The sequence below is a fragment of the Dasypus novemcinctus genome, chromosome 24, assembly GCF_030445035.2.
Source record: "Dasypus novemcinctus isolate mDasNov1 chromosome 24, mDasNov1.1.hap2, whole genome shotgun sequence".
NCBI lineage: Eukaryota > Metazoa > Chordata > Mammalia > Cingulata > Dasypodidae > Dasypus > Dasypus novemcinctus.
This window is the reverse complement of record NC_080696.1, coordinates 48,868,593-48,883,761: the sequence shown is the minus strand read 5'-3', so window position 1 is coordinate 48,883,761 and position 15,169 is coordinate 48,868,593. Positions and strand designations below refer to the sequence as shown.

Sequence of the window (15,169 nt, the reverse complement as noted above, 5' to 3'; positions counted from 1 at the left end):
GATGGGATGGAATTTCTGGCAGGAGTGGGAGGAGGTAAGGGGTTTTATTTGCTTGGTTTTTTGGTGGGGGAAGGGGAAAGACCTACTCAAGCACCCAGCAAGGCCCCAGGGGCAATAAGCCAAGAGCCCAGGAAGCAGCCTTCTTTATTCCCCCGCCAGTAAGTTCCACCTGTCACAGTGCTCCGCATTCTCAAGCACACCCCACTCTCTAGATCTGCAGTGATGGAAATGCCTTTCTGTGCTGTCCACGACAGCAGCTACTAGGCACATGTGGCTTGAAATGTGGCTCCTGTAGCTGAGGAAATGACTTTTTACATTAAATGATTTCACTCCCATCAGCCCCAAGTGGCTCGTGGTGACTGTCCTGGGCGGCACGGCTCAGGACCCTGGCCTCGTCCAGGGGTAATTTGGCTCAAAAGGCAACTCTAGGCTCTGGCAGGGAGAGCAAGTGGCCACTCCTCCCCACCCCTCCCCACCGCCACCCCCAAGCCAAGAGAAAGAGCAGCAATCGCCGCTAACGGGGGCACGCCTCAGAGCGGGGGGGACACCACGGGCGCGCCGGAGCAGGTTGGCAAGCCGCTTGGCCAGGCCACCCGTGCTGGGCTCCTCGATGTGGAAGGTGCGGGTGAGGAGGTTGTAGAAGGAGCCGTAGCACACGGCCACCACGGTGCAGGTGAGGCAGATCACGTTGTAGGGCATGCTGAAGTCCGGCGTCGGCAGGCTCACTAGCAGCGGCTCGGTGTAGAGTCGCACGAAGTAGGTTGAGTCATCGGAGACTGGGAACCTGCGGGTCAAGGGAGGAGTGGGAAGGTGGGGCCGGGCTGCGCGCCCTGGTCTCCCCGATTCCTCCCTTGCGGGCTGCACGGGGCCGACGTGCCATGATAAGGGTTTTCAAAGTCTTTTTGGCAGAAGACATAAGAAAGCTCAACATGTAAGCCTTATCAAAGGAGAGCATCTTGGTTGCACTGGAGGAACGGGGCCCTGTCCCTTTCCTAGCCTTCTGCTGTGAGCCTAAATGTCACCTCCTTGGAAAAGCCTGCATGGATAATCCACTAGATTACCCCCAACGCCCCCACAGCCCCATTATGCTCTAGACAAGAATCTCTCTCTAGACTGTAAGCATCAGGAGGCAAGTCACAAGTCTGTTTTGTTTACTCTTGTACATCCAGTGCTTCTAGAAGTACCTGGCATTTGCTAAGTGCCCAATTAAATATTTGGTAAGAAAATAAAGGAATAAATATAAACTATAAGTACTGCTAGTCTCATCTACTTATTCTTCCTGCATCATTCAATCAATCAAAGTTTTCAGAAAGATTGACCCCTAGAAATTGTATTAGGATTGAGTTGAGCCTGCACATTATTTCAGAAGAGGCAGGGGCTTGATCATGTGCCTTAAAGCCCCACCCGAAGAACGTAAGTGCAGGTAGTGGTCACACTTACAGGGTGCTGAACAGGGGGCTCTCTTCCAGGTCGACTGGCTTGGCTGCCACCATGCTGGGCACAAGGGCACTGAGGACAGACGGGCTGTAGAGACGGAGACAGATGGCTCATGCTCCTCACTGGCTTCCCCACCAAGGAGTAAGTGGCTGAGAGGGTGGGTAGAGGGGGAGGTTGGGAGGCCAGGGGGAAGGCATGGGGGTGGGGCACACCTGACATAGAAGCCGTGGTTGGGGTCTGGGGTGTATTCAGTCCACTTGAGCAGGGCCCGCTCAAACTGGATGGACACTTTGGTGACTGAACTGGCCGGCAGCTGAATCAACATCTCCAGGAAGTGGGGCTGCAGCCGGTCCTGGGCAGGCTGGTAGTGAATGTAACCTGGGGAGACAGGCAAGGGTCACCCATACCTCTTACCTGGGGTCAGACCACCTACACCTCCTGTCCCTACCGCTGGCCTTGGGGCCTAGAAGGTGGGGGGCAGCAGGCTCCGGGAAGGGAGCAGGGTCTTGTGCTTCCAGGACAGCCATCCGGGAGCCTGTTCACAAACTTCACATCGCTAAACCTGGAGCACCAGACATCAGGAGCCCTGATGGGATGCAACAGGAAGTTCACAGAACCCCCTGTGGAGCTTACCTGACAAAAATATGGGATCTGATTCTAATCAGTTTCTAACTCTAACCACCAATATACAAGAATTACAGTGGATGGAAGAACATGTTAAAACACCAGCAAAAGGCCAAACCCAGAATCTAGAACATTCGGTACAATAAACCATCCAGTTTCTCCAACAAATAACTGGCATTAAAAATAATAATAAAAGAGTAGAAAAGGTATACAGATTTTTTATTTTTAAGACTTAAGAGACATATCGAGCAAATGTAATGTGAGGACTTATAGATTTCAATTCAAACAAACCAACAGTAAAATGGTTATTTTTAAGACCACTGGGGAAAACAGAACTGATAATGATATGGTTGGGTTTTTTTAAAGTCCTTTATCTGTTAGAGATATAGACTGAAGTATTTAAAGGTGAATTGATATAATGTCTGGGATTTGCTTTTATATTACTCTAGCAGAAGAATAAACAAAAAAAAAAAGTGAAGGGGCAAATGGAAACAAGAATAAGCAGAAGTTGGAGGCTGTTGAAGCTGGGTGATAAGTATGTGCAAATTATATTATTATATTTGGGTATGTGTTTGAAATTTTCCAGGGTAAAAAGTTAAAAAAAAAAAGATACAGAAAAACCTAGAGAACACACAGGTAGGTCCTTTGAAGTAGAAATTCTCAAGGTGGGACAAACAGTGGTACTGAAAATAAGTAAAACTATTAGCCACAGACTCGAAAATATGGGAAACAACAGGGGTATTTAAAGATTTTTGAATGTTTGGGATGGGATAGAACCTCTTCTAGGAAGTCTTTTCCTTTATTATTAGCCCTCCCTCTCCCCCCGTCCTCAAAGAAAAACAAAGGCTTTAGTGCTATGCCTGGCCCCTAATAGAAACCCTCAGTAAATACTAACTCTCCTAAAAATATAGATTTTAAGCTGTACTTCCTTACCTCTCTCAAGGCAGCAAAAACTCTCCACCCCAGCTCTGTTATCTTCTTTGCTCCCCAAACCCTAGTTTTTTTGCCAACCCTTTCTCTACCTTAAAGGTCCATGAATCATCACAAAACACAAGGATGTGCCCAAGACTTCAGAAAGGAGAAAATGGAAAAGATAGAAAAGCTGCTACCCTCCTACAGTCCTATTAAAAATCATCAGTACTATGTGTTCTAATTGTTTTTGCTTTATAAATTACTTTCAAATCTGGCACAGCAAAGCCACTCTTTTTTTTTTTTTAAATCAAACTGCTCCAAACTCTTTAAAAAGCCTGTATGTCTTCAGATATACTCCCGGGTCTGGGGCACCTGTAGAGAGAGCAAGCTGGCGGGTGGGGGGGGGGTTGCCCCAGACTCGGCTCCTCACTTGGTTTGTTCTCCTTGCCCCTGGAGGTGATGGTGAGGGTGTGCACATACAGCCGCAGGTACCAGGGCACGGTGTCCAGCAGCAGCACGGGGAAGGCCCGGTACGGGTGGGTGTTGTAGAGCAGCGTGCTCAGCTCCCCCTTCTGCAGCCCATAGCCGCTCACGTACCGCTGGGCATGCAGGAAGGGCACCGGTGGGGCCTCTGCGGGGGGGAAAGTTGGCAGTTAACAGCTCCTCCCCATCCCTTCCCCACACATTGTTCTGGGTTCCAAAGCCAGGGAGTAGATGGAGAAATGCTCAGCCACCAGTACTGGGAACCCGGCTCTGGAATTATCCTTGTCTTCCCCACCCACAAGCAATGATCAAAAAATTACTGTCATTTTCTGAGTACCTATCATGTGCCAAGCTCTGTGCCCCTAATGCAAGCCAGGTGCTCTCAGGAGAGCCTGCGTGTTTCCTCAACTAGCAGACAATACCCGTCCTGAATGCAGACTGTCCTGTCTCATTTGCCCCTCGATGCCTGGCACAAGGTACAAATGCCAGAGTATTGTTGATTAAATGAATGCATGAACAAACTCCATGTTCTACATTAATTCATCAGTCCACTAGGCATTATGGTCCCCATTCTCCAGCTGAGGACACTAAGGCTCACAGGGGCCAGGGGCCTGCCCCAGGTCCCAGGGCTTGGAAGAGGCAGAGGCAGAACTGGGAGCACCCGGCTCCAGACAGCTGGCTCTAAACACAGCCCAACTATCTGATGGCGAAGAGGTGGGACTCTGGGCCTTTTCCTCAAGAGAAGGAATCTCCGTGGCCCACTGGGGCCGGCCCAGCCTCTCACCATTCTCTGGGCGCCTCTTCCACTTGAGCTGGAGGTTGAGGCTGCGGGAGTTGTTGATCAGGGCCGTGTCAAACAAGTCATAGACGGCGTAGGTCTTTCGGGAGCCCAGGATGACGCCCTCGTAGGCGGTGGTGGGGGGCGGATTCACCTCCACTGTCTCGTTGTCCTGCGGGCAGCGGGGGACAGATGCCAGGCTGACAGGTGAGCAGAGGAATGAGCTGGTTTTGGGGGGTGGGGAGGGGGACGTGTGGCCAGAGACCTCTGTTACCTGGTTGTAGTTGGTGACATCCACGTAGACTCGGCTCTCCGAAGCCAGGGGGCAGGGCTCCGTAAGAGTTCGGGAGAACATCCGGAAAAGGGACCAGTCTGAGGAAGCGGAGAGGCTGGAGGGAGCCCGGTCCACACAGACAGGGCAGGGCCAGGGCTGGCTGGGTAGTGATGCGCTACCAAGGCCGCTTACCTTTCTTCCCTTGCCCCGTAATGAAGGCGCCAAACACAACCGTCAGGGTCTGCCGCAGCTCCCAGGAGACGCGGGTACAGCGTGCATTCTACCACGGGCCAGAAGGCAGCAGTGAGGGTGCACCACTCCCACCCGACCACCCTGCCCGAGGACGCCCCCTGGACTCCAGCCCTGTCTCTTTATTATCTTCCCATCCACTGATGTGCTACAATTACTGCTGAGCACTTCACTCTGTGCCAAAAGCTTTACATGCATCAGTTCAATGAACCATCACAAGACCCTAAGAAGTCGCTACCCCTCTTCTTCTCATTTGGCAGATGAGGAGTCCAAGGCTCGGGGAAATGAAGTGACTCACTCGCCAGCTGGTGAGTGCCCGGGTCAGGAGTTGCACCGCACACTCTTAACCGCTATGCTCCAAGACATGTATTTGAGTGGCCACCAGGCAACCACTTGGTTCCCTTGGTGTATGGCCAATGCCCAAATAATCCTCAACCCCACTCGCTCGGCCCACGCCAGACCCTGGGCTCCACGCTTTACCTGCACCTCCTCTCAGAGCCCCTGACGGTACGCACCCCCGTTGCCCATGACTCACTCTGCAAATAGGGCGGATATGCACTGCCTGGGAGTGGTAGCTGGTGTGGAATAAGCGATCAGCCTTCAGCAGCACCGAGAGGCCTGCCTGGAGGAGGCGTGAAACAGGGAAAGTTCAATGCTCTGTGGGGAGCACCTGGGTGTAGGGCAGAGGTGACCTCCAGACGCACCCTGGCGGTGCGGCGGTGAAGGGGCATCTGCCGCTCCCTTCATTCTCAGGGGCCTCACCTTGGAACTACAGGGCAGGAGCTTCTTCCACGGGGTGAGGTTCTCGGTGCAGACGACCTCCCGCGGCAGCACGGCATAGCGCAGGAAGTAGTGATCCGTGTCTGAGGAAGGCAGAGCCCCACTCCTCAGGACCCACACTCCCGCGATGCGGATGACCCCCTCCTGCTTCCCAGCCAGCTCTCCAGCACCCTGACGGTCCCAGCCAAGGGTGGGGCTCCCTCGACCCTTTGGGGAAGGCAATGCGGAGAGAGCACTGTCTCCGGAAGCCTTCTTCTCCGGCCCACAAACCAGGGGATTAAGATCTGGCCCCGTCTGAGGAAGGAAGCTGAGCAGACAGGACACAAAAGGGAGGGCAGGAGGAAAGAGAAGGAAGGGGCTGCAGGGGCTATCTCACCATTGGCCAGCCCCAGGGGTTTGAAGGAGGCAGTGGGAGTGACCGTGTTGGTGGAGTCGATGAAGTTGAGGGAGGCGCAGAAGATCCCCGAGAGGACGTTACTGAGCTCCTTCCAGGATTTATCCACACTGGATAGAGACACAAACCCACTCACTGTCCCGAGGCTGCTCGAGTCTCTCTCCCCAAGCCTGAGCTGACTGCCAAACCCACGGTGGGAGAAGGCAATAAGCGTCACCGTTAGAAAGGCCAGTTGATGGAGGTGGGGAGAGCATCGTCGCCCGCCCCACCCCCTAGCCTGCTTCCTTCGGCTCACACTATTCAGCCTCTTCTTCCTCACTGTCCTCTGGACACCCCTGCAGCTCCCCAGTCTTTGCTCAGGCAATCCCTCCAGCTTGGGAATGCCATGCTCAAGCCTCTCTGGCTACCTTCAAGGTACAGCTCCAGGGCTGGGTTCCTCCTCCAGAAAGTTTCCTGCCCCCTCAAACACAGCTGTGGCTCCCACCATCCAAGCCTCTCACTGGGCTCCTCTCAGGCATTGTTAGGTGATAGCGTCTTTTTTCCCCAACTAGGCTAAGAGCAACTTCGGAACTGGGACTAAGTCTGGGTCATGCATGTAGCTCCCACAACACCATGTAATGTGTCTGAAACAATCAAGCATTCCCACCCTCTGAATACTGTGGACATGAAGGGAAGTCCTGTTTCTACCCTCAAGGTGGGAAGTCTTCTATCAATCGAGTCTCACTGAACAAGGAGGAAAAAAACCATTCTAGGACCCCACAAAAGCATCAAGTTAAACTAAGTGCTCTTTTCTTAGAGAAATGTCAAAGCAGATTTGTTCTCTATGTTAATAAATAGGAAGCAGGTTTAATTTAATAAGCGCCAGAATTCTAAACATCAGCTCTACATTATAGCCAGCTATGGGCTGAGGGGAGACAGTGCCAGCAGGGAGGAGGGAAAAAGGCAAGTAAGTCAGAGCTCAGGCAAGAGAGGAAGGTTTGGCTAGGTTGAGGGTCACGGCTTGCTCCTCACTTGGCATCACCTCTTAAAGCTGTCCTGTTTTTTGTTGTTTGTTTGATAATTCACTGTTCACAGCTCTTCAACTAAAGATTGCACACCTGAAGGCTGAGAACGCTACCAAACCACCACCACATTTCATTTGGTGTGCACAAGTATTTCTTATATTTCAAATTCCTTGCCGATATTTAAATTTGCCAATTTTCACAATATAATCCAGATATCTGGTATCTCTTTAAAAAATGAAAATATCTGATGACATTAGGCCTCTACTCCTATATGGCAACAATCAGTGAGAGCTGAGTCACAGCTGTTCTCTTTAGACTGGTGAACAAGCCTGCCATAGACCCCACCATTCCCTATTATACCCTAAAATGTTTTTTATCACATTTGCACTATTGCTTTTTAAAGTCGGATTAAGAAGAAAATTGGATATATTTCTCATACCTGCGTCTCTATCAATGCTTTTACACCTTCGCTCCCTAATGTTATTTCCCTGGTCTTTGAAGATATGAGTTTGCAACCTCTGCATATAGAAGTTCTGCTCTAAATAGGACAGCCAGAACAGCCACTGGGAAATAGTTTTCTAGTGACAAGATCTCCTCCCCACCTCAAACAAAGGCAATTCATCTAATATGACCATAAATTAGTAACCTGTGGAACAATTCTAGCCCACTAATACATTGTGCCTGGCCTTCATGCTATTTATTATTATTACTAAATCTGAATACCTTTTAAATGGCTCTCCAGTTTGCCAGTTTTTTACTACCTTATGCCCAAGTAAGCTTCAATTATGTGTTATCTGCCTCTGAAGGGACATGCATGTGCTACTCTATACCTGGGAGTTTTAGGAGAGGAATATATTCAGGAAATTAAAGAATGCCACTCAGAGGTAATATATATATTTTTATTTCTAATGCCATCCTTGCTCCCATGGAATTGCTCTCTGCTGGACCTGCTGTCCCACGTTCCCCACATGCCCTGTAACAGGACCCAAGGTGGGCACTCACTCAGTGACAGTGTCTTGGAACCAGACCCAGAGCTCGGCACCTGACGGGGCCTGCAGGAAGGGTGGCCCCCAGTATCGGGTCCTCCAGAAGCCTTGTGTGAGGGAAAGGTGCAGCTCCCGGAGAGAGTACTTGGAAATCAGCTGTCCCAGGGCTTTGGGGAAGAGCCTGTAATGAGACACTGGGGGAGGGAGAACAGGTGAGTTATGATGCTAGAGGAAAGGTTCTCAGACCCCCAGCACCACTCCAAAAAATAAAGAAGTAGTATATCCCAGGCTCTGAGGTCAGAGATATCTGGATTCCAGGCTGTTACTAGCTTTGTAATCTTGGACAAGTCCCTTTGCCTCTCTCTAAACTTCAATTTCTTCCTTGTAACCATTTACAGCACTTAGCGTTGTGCCTAGCACCCAGGACAAATAATAACTGCCAATAGCAACATCACCATCACTGCTCATGACAATGGGCTCTAACTAAAGGTTCAGAGTGGCTGCCTGGAGCTGCGGAAAGAGCACTGGACTTCAACTCAGGAGTCACTGACCCTCTCCTGGCCTCAGTTTATCATAAGTAAAACGGGGCTCTTTAATAACTACCTACCCCATGCTTCCCCCAATAAACCAACTCATAGGGCCTCGAGCCCGGGGCCAGGACCCCACCAGGGATCAGGCTCCAACCCCAAGATTTCCCTCCACCTTACGCCCAGCAGGTGCCACCGAAATCTTTCTCGGGTCAGATCTCGAGTCCCCTCACCTCCTTCCCGCTGCAACTCCGAATCCCACCGCGTTCGGAATTGGAAAGTGGCAGCTACGTCCCCGGAAGGCAAGGGCGTGATCACGAGCTCCTCCCGTAGGCTGTCGCGTGGGGCCTCTGCACGGCTCCAGCCACCCAGCCCCAGGAGAAGCAGAACAGTGAGAACTAGCCGCACTGCCGCCGCCATGCCTGCGGCTTCTTCCGCCCTCCCAGTAGTGCCCGCCCCCACGAAAGGCCAGCATCCAATAGGAAGAGAGAATGAGAAGTGACTTCCGGTGCCATCCTGGAAACCCGGGTGTAAGGCTAGAGCTTTGGTCTGGGCTCGCAGGGAGTGGGTCGCGGAGATTCATTTCAGGGCTGGTGGGTTACTGCGGTCGCCGGGAAGGGATGTCGGGGAGTGGGCGCCTGGGCATGGGGTGCGGCTCGAGGTATCATCACCCACCAGGAAGTGCTTAATTATGGAAAGCGCCACTACTCCTATTGTACTCATTTGATAGTTGAGGAAACAGACTGAAATGGTTGATTACTCTTGAGAGGTTACACAGCCGGACTCGTGCCTCCTGCTCCTACTCTCTCCATTTGTTGGGTCGTAAGCTCAACCAGCTCCTTTGGTGGTGAAAGCCCCAAATCACTGGCCCTTTTATTATGAAAGTTTTCAAACGTACAGCAGAGTTGAAAGAATCTTAAGTGAACATGTTGCCCCACCACCTAGATTGCACCATTAACATTTTACTATACTTGGCTATACAGCCATCATCTTATGTTCTGTTCCATTTCAGAGCGAATTGTAGACGCTAGCTCACTTCCCCCAATTTTATAACTTACGTACATATATCAGCTACAGTTTATATGTTAGCCTTTTTGCTGATGTAAAATTACAATGAAATTCTCAAATCTGAAGTGCAGTCTCTGCGTTTTAACAAATGAATATACCAGTGTAGTCCAAACCCTTATCAAGATAAACATTACTAAAACCCCAGAAAGTTCACTAATGCTCCTTCCCAGTCAATTTCTGCCTCCATCCCACCTTCCAGAGGCAATCATTGTTCTGATTTTTTCCCACCATATATTAGTTTAGCTTGTTCTATAACTTCATTTAAACGAAATCATACTGTGTATGCTGTGTATGGTACTTTTTTCACTGGGCAAAATGTGTTTGAGTATCATCCGTATTATTAACATATATTAGTAGTTTTCTTTGTATTGCTGTGTACTATTAAACTGTGTTAATATACTATAGTTTATCCATTCTCCTGTTGATGGAAACCCAAGTTCTTTCAAGTTTTTGGTTTTTATGAACGAAGCTGTTGTACCATTTACTTTGTAGACTTATGTTTTTCATTTCTCCTGTATAAATATTTAGGAGTGGAATTGTTGGGTCAAAAAGTAGGTATATGCTTAATTTTATAAGAAACTTCCAGACCTTTTTCCAAAATTTTATACTCTCACAAACAACATATGAGAGTTCTGGTTGCTCCATATTCTTATCAACATTTGTTGATGGTATTGTTGGTCTTCAGTTTTACCCATTTGGGCATATATGTGGAAGTATCTTTGTGTTTTAAATTTGCGTTTCCCTGGTGACTAATGATGTTGAGCATCTATTCATGTTATTGGCCATCTGTGTATTTTTTTGTGAAGGGTCTGTTCAAATCTTTTGCTGCTAACAACACCCCCTCTCCCCATTTTTTCCTGGCTTGTTTTTTCAAGTTTAGGAGTTCCAATGTCAAATTCCTTGCTTTGGTTTTCCCACCTGCCATATGGGGAAGACATTCAGAAGGAGTTTGTGGACAGTCTTTTGGTAAAACTCACAACCCTACTTCCATGAAGAGCTACATTTGGTTACAGGCAAGTCTAAGTTAGACCCCAAACAACCAAAGAAAAAGTGCCAAAAAGATGTCTGTTTCATTATGCCCTCATTCTACCTACTTCCAGTGCTCCTGCTTCTTTAGATATGGGATGTTAAGAAGGCCATGAACTTAGAGGTCAGACAGACCTGAGTTCAAATCCCCACCCCAGCCTTGAATCCTTATGGGCATGTGCAACCTGAGTGTCACTTTTCCTCATCTGTAAATTGGAAGAATCTATTTTCAGACTTGTTGTAAGGATTAGCTGTATATGTAGGATTGGGAATATAGTAAGGGCTTAATAATAACATTTACCAACACATACTCAAATGATTCTATGAGGTAAGATACTATTGTTATCTCTACTTTCCAAATGAAGAAACTGAGATACAGAACTGAGATAACTTGTCTAAAATCACAGAGAGTGATGGACCCAGGACTAGGGGAAAAAAAAGTAGCTGTCAGCATCATGATTATGATTATTTTGTATTTCTATGCTTTCTTTTTCTTTTAAAGACTTATTTTACTTATTTCTCCCCCCCCCCCCCCCATTGTTTGCATTTGTTGTGTCTGTCTGTTGTGTGCTGGTCTTCTCTTTTTTCAGGAGGCATTGAATCTGGGACCTCCCATGTGAGAGGGTGGGGCCCACTCAATCACCTGAGCCACCTCTGCTCCCTGCTCTGTTGCATCTCCCATTTTGTTTCCTCACTGTATCTCTTGGTTGTGTCATCTCACTGCATCACCTTGTGTCAGCTCACTGCGCCAGCCTGTTACATCAGCTTGCTGTCTTGCTTGTCTTCTCCAGGAGGCACCAGGAACGGAACCTGGACTTCCCATGCTATAGGTGGGAGCCCAGCTGCTTGAACCACATCTGCTTCCCTGCTTTTTTTCTTTTTGAAATTGCCTGTCCCCATCATTCAAGAGGCAGTTCCAGGGAAGCGGACTTGGCCCAATGGATAGGGCGTCTGCCTACCACATGGGAGGTCCACGGTTCAAACCGCGGGCCTCCTTGACCCGTGTGGAGCTGGCCCATGCGCAGTTCTGATGTGCACAAGGAGTGCCATGCCACGCAGGGGTGTCTGCCGCGTAGGGGAGCCCCATGCGCAAGGAGTGCGCCCCGTAAGGAGAGCTGCCCAGCATGAAAGAAAGTGCAGCCTGCCCAGGAATGGCACCGCATACATGGAGAACTGACACAACAAGATGACGCAACAAAAAGAAACACAGATTCCCAGGCTGCTGACAACAACAGAAGGGGACAAAGAAGAACACACAGCAAATAGACACAGAGAGCAGACGACTGGGGGGAGGTGGGGGGGGGGGAAGGGGAGAGAAATAAATAAAAAAAATAAATCTTAAAAAAAAAAAAATCCAGTTCCAGTGAAGACATACCTTCTCTTACTCCAGTGTGTTACAGTCCTTTATGCTCTACTGCTACAAGCCTTCTCATACTATATTTCATTTATCTGTGCCATGTCTGTTCTTGGAAGAGCTCCATTATCTCTTGCCCAAGCAAGGTGACAAACATAAAGTAGGTGCTCCATAATGTCTGAACAATAAAACACATAGCAGTTCCATGAGGCCCCATACTGCCAAGCAAGTTCTGTGTACCCCTGGAGATTGCTGCAGTTGTGTGCCTTCCAGGAATCCTTTCCCCAGCTATGGTTCCTTCTATTTCCTCCAGAGCATAAGGTTCTACAAGGATGAGTTTGTCTTCTTTATCTTATGTCCTCTCCAGAGCCTGTCAGGATTTCCATCCTATGACAGATGTATGCTAAAGACAGAAGTCACACTGTGGCTCCGAGACTGAAAGCTGGGCTCCTTGCCAAGGAGTTGGCATCAAACCATCCTCCCATTTCCAAGGGCACTGTGTGGCCTCAAAAACCAGTCAGCTGGAGATGCTGGCTCTGAAGATGAGCCAAGCTCCTGTGGTTTGGCAGGAGGAGAGGTCATTGTCCAAGCCAGGAAGTGGTCCTGGGGTCTGGGCTCACTCTAGACTTTTCCAAGTAGGGGCTGGGGCTCATGGCTGCTGAACTGAAGGCTCCCCATAGGCCCAGAAACAATTCTACATCTTATCTTGAAAGGGCTATAGATCCCTCTCCCTAGGCAGGCTCCCTGCCCCAAACCGCTGATCTTAGCACTGTGTGCCTGGGGTACTAAAGCATTTACTAACATGTTGATGACAGCGATCAAGCTAGTCCAGCTTCCTGTCATTCACCCAAGAAGTAAGGGGGGAAGGTAGGCTCAGGAGCTGGAAATCCCTGCAGAGCAGAACCGCAGAGTCATGGGCTGTAGCCCAGAAGGCTCAGCCACAGACAGGTGGTAGAACCTTGCTACTCCCAAGAAAAAAGTGTCTGCCAAAGTCAGAAGAAAGACCAAATTGCCCCAAAGGTCAACATGAGACTGGCCCTGGCCCAACTTAGTGGATGCTCTCAACTGGACGCAGATGCTCGAGAACAAAAGATATTCACTGCACAGCTTCCTGGAGACAAGGAATACTTCCACTTCCCTGGCGTTTCTAATACTAGGAAGAGCGCTTAGGGGCACTCACTTACACTGGCCTCCGGTGAGGGTGAAAGCAGGATGGAACCATGAGAAGACTGCAGTCCTGCCACTCAGCCGGGGTGGCACAAAGAGCTTTGGGATTTAGGGTGAAGATCACTGATCCCAAGGGTGGTGTTTGATATGTAAAGGAAGGTGATTTTTTTTTTTTCCAATATGAGAAATGAGTTGTTGTTCCTTAAACTCCTTCTTTCATCCCACACTCTCTCTTCTTTGGAAACTCATTCACACCAATGGCTTCAGTTACCACCTATACTTTGATGACTCACCTGTTTCCCAGCCTAAATCCCACACCCCTGGGTTGAAGTACCTACACAACATGTCCTCTTGGGTGTCTCAAAGGCATTTCACATTCCACAAGTCCAAAATCAGATTTTTCACCTTCCCAAACCTGGTTGTCTCCTTGTATTCCCCATCTGGGTGAGCAGCCCTCCAAATCATCCTGTAGCGATGGCAGAAGTGGTGGCACCCTTAACCCCTTCCTCTCTCACACCCACTCATCAAATATTTTGGAATTTGCCTCCTAAGAATCTCTTCATTCCTTTTCTCCATCTCCCCTTCCTCCACCCCAGTCCACTGTTTATTATCTAGACTGCTGCCATCATCTGGTTGCCAGGCATCCACTGTGGCTCCCTCCAGCCAGTACTCCACAGGGAACCCTTCCAGCCATTCTTCTAGTTTACTCATCCTTCAGAGCTCAGCTCCAATGCCACTTCCTCAAGGGCAACGCCCGTGACCTCTCTGAGTAGGCTATTAACTCCTTCTTAGCACTTGTCATATGTCATAGCTGCAATTTTATATTTGAATTCCCACTAGACTATAAACTTCCTAAGAGCAGGAACCACGTCTTTTTTTTTAAAACTACAACTGCACCCCCAAGGCCACACTCAGTATTTGAATGTAAGACACTGACATTTAACATTATCAAATGAGTAATGCCATTTATTTGTTTATACCCTCCCTTGACACAATTACACTAATCATTACCACTGTCTTCTGGCTATCATTCTCTCTTGCATGGATTACTGTGCTCTGTGGCTGTTTTCAGTCTGTCCTCCTCCAGAATATTCTCTACACTGAGGCCAGACTTACCTGTTTAACAAGCAAATCCAATCACTTTGTAACCTTTCACTACTTCCAATCAAGTTTAAACTCTTTAATGTGGCCTTTAATGTATCAACTGCTAGTTACCTACTCAAAGACTACTATCCTCTTTTTCCTTAGTAAAAGAACCTTGATTCTATTTAAGACTGCAGTATGCCCTTCTAAAGGAGGATCCTGGCTTTCCCAGTAGACAGGATGCTCCTGAGAGGTTTGGTAGGTAGGACAGAAATCAGATGCATTGGTAATTTTATGACCTAAAAGGGTAGTCTTTACAAAGGCCAGAATTTCCCTTTTTTCCTAGATAATGCTGTGTCCACATGTCTATAAAATGTCTGCAAATGAACGATTTGCTGTTACTAAGCTCTAGCCAATGAGATGAAAGTGGGTGCTATTGTTAGAACTTCCAAAAATAAGCTTCTTACAGTAGGAAAAAAAATGACCTTTTTGCCCATCCCCAATCTCTTCTGCTTTCTGCCAGGTTCAAGGGCATGATGGCTGGGGCTCTGACAGCCATCTTAGATATGAGGTATCAGTGAGAATGCCAGCCATGTGCCATGATGACTGAGCAAAAAGTTCTGAAATGAAGCCCAGGTGCCCAATAACTACAGAACTGCTTTATGAGAAAATAAATTTGTATTTGAAGTCACTGATATTCCTAATCCCTCTTATTAGCAGCCAAACTGAAACCTAATACAGGTTTCAAACTATTTCACAACCTGACCTTTGTCAGCCATACCTCTCCCTTCACTCTTACTATTCTCCTCCTCAAATTCAACAATTCAGCTGCTGAATGTTTTCCCATTCTCCAGGGCTATGCTCTCTCCTTTGAAAGTCTTTTGACAGGCAGTTTTCTACCTAACTCCTACAATAGCTCAGCTTAAAAATGAGCCCTTCTGTGATCATACAGGCTGTTCTCTGGCACCACAGAGGTTCCTCCTCTAATACTGATAGTGCCATGAACTGTGGCATTTACTTGAT

General features: G+C 48.5%; 1 protein-coding gene across 1 annotated transcript; it reads right to left on the bottom strand.

Moving 5' to 3' along the window:
* Nucleotides 1-25: 25 nt before the first annotated feature.
* PIGT (phosphatidylinositol glycan anchor biosynthesis class T) lies at nt 26-8,912 on the bottom strand. Its single transcript, XM_004469844.5, has 12 exons — nt 8,682-8,912; nt 7,938-8,115; nt 5,914-6,041; nt 5,520-5,620; nt 5,293-5,379; nt 4,701-4,788; nt 4,509-4,606; nt 4,241-4,406; nt 3,404-3,604; nt 1,650-1,815; nt 1,441-1,524; nt 26-784 (listed from the first exon to the last, which is right to left on the bottom strand). Exons 1-12 carry the CDS (start codon nt 8,866-8,868, stop codon nt 379-381), a joined length of 1,890 nt encoding a protein of 629 aa, XP_004469901.2. The 5' UTR covers nt 8,869-8,912; the 3' UTR covers nt 26-378.
* Between the last annotated feature and the right edge of the window lie 6,257 nt (nt 8,913-15,169).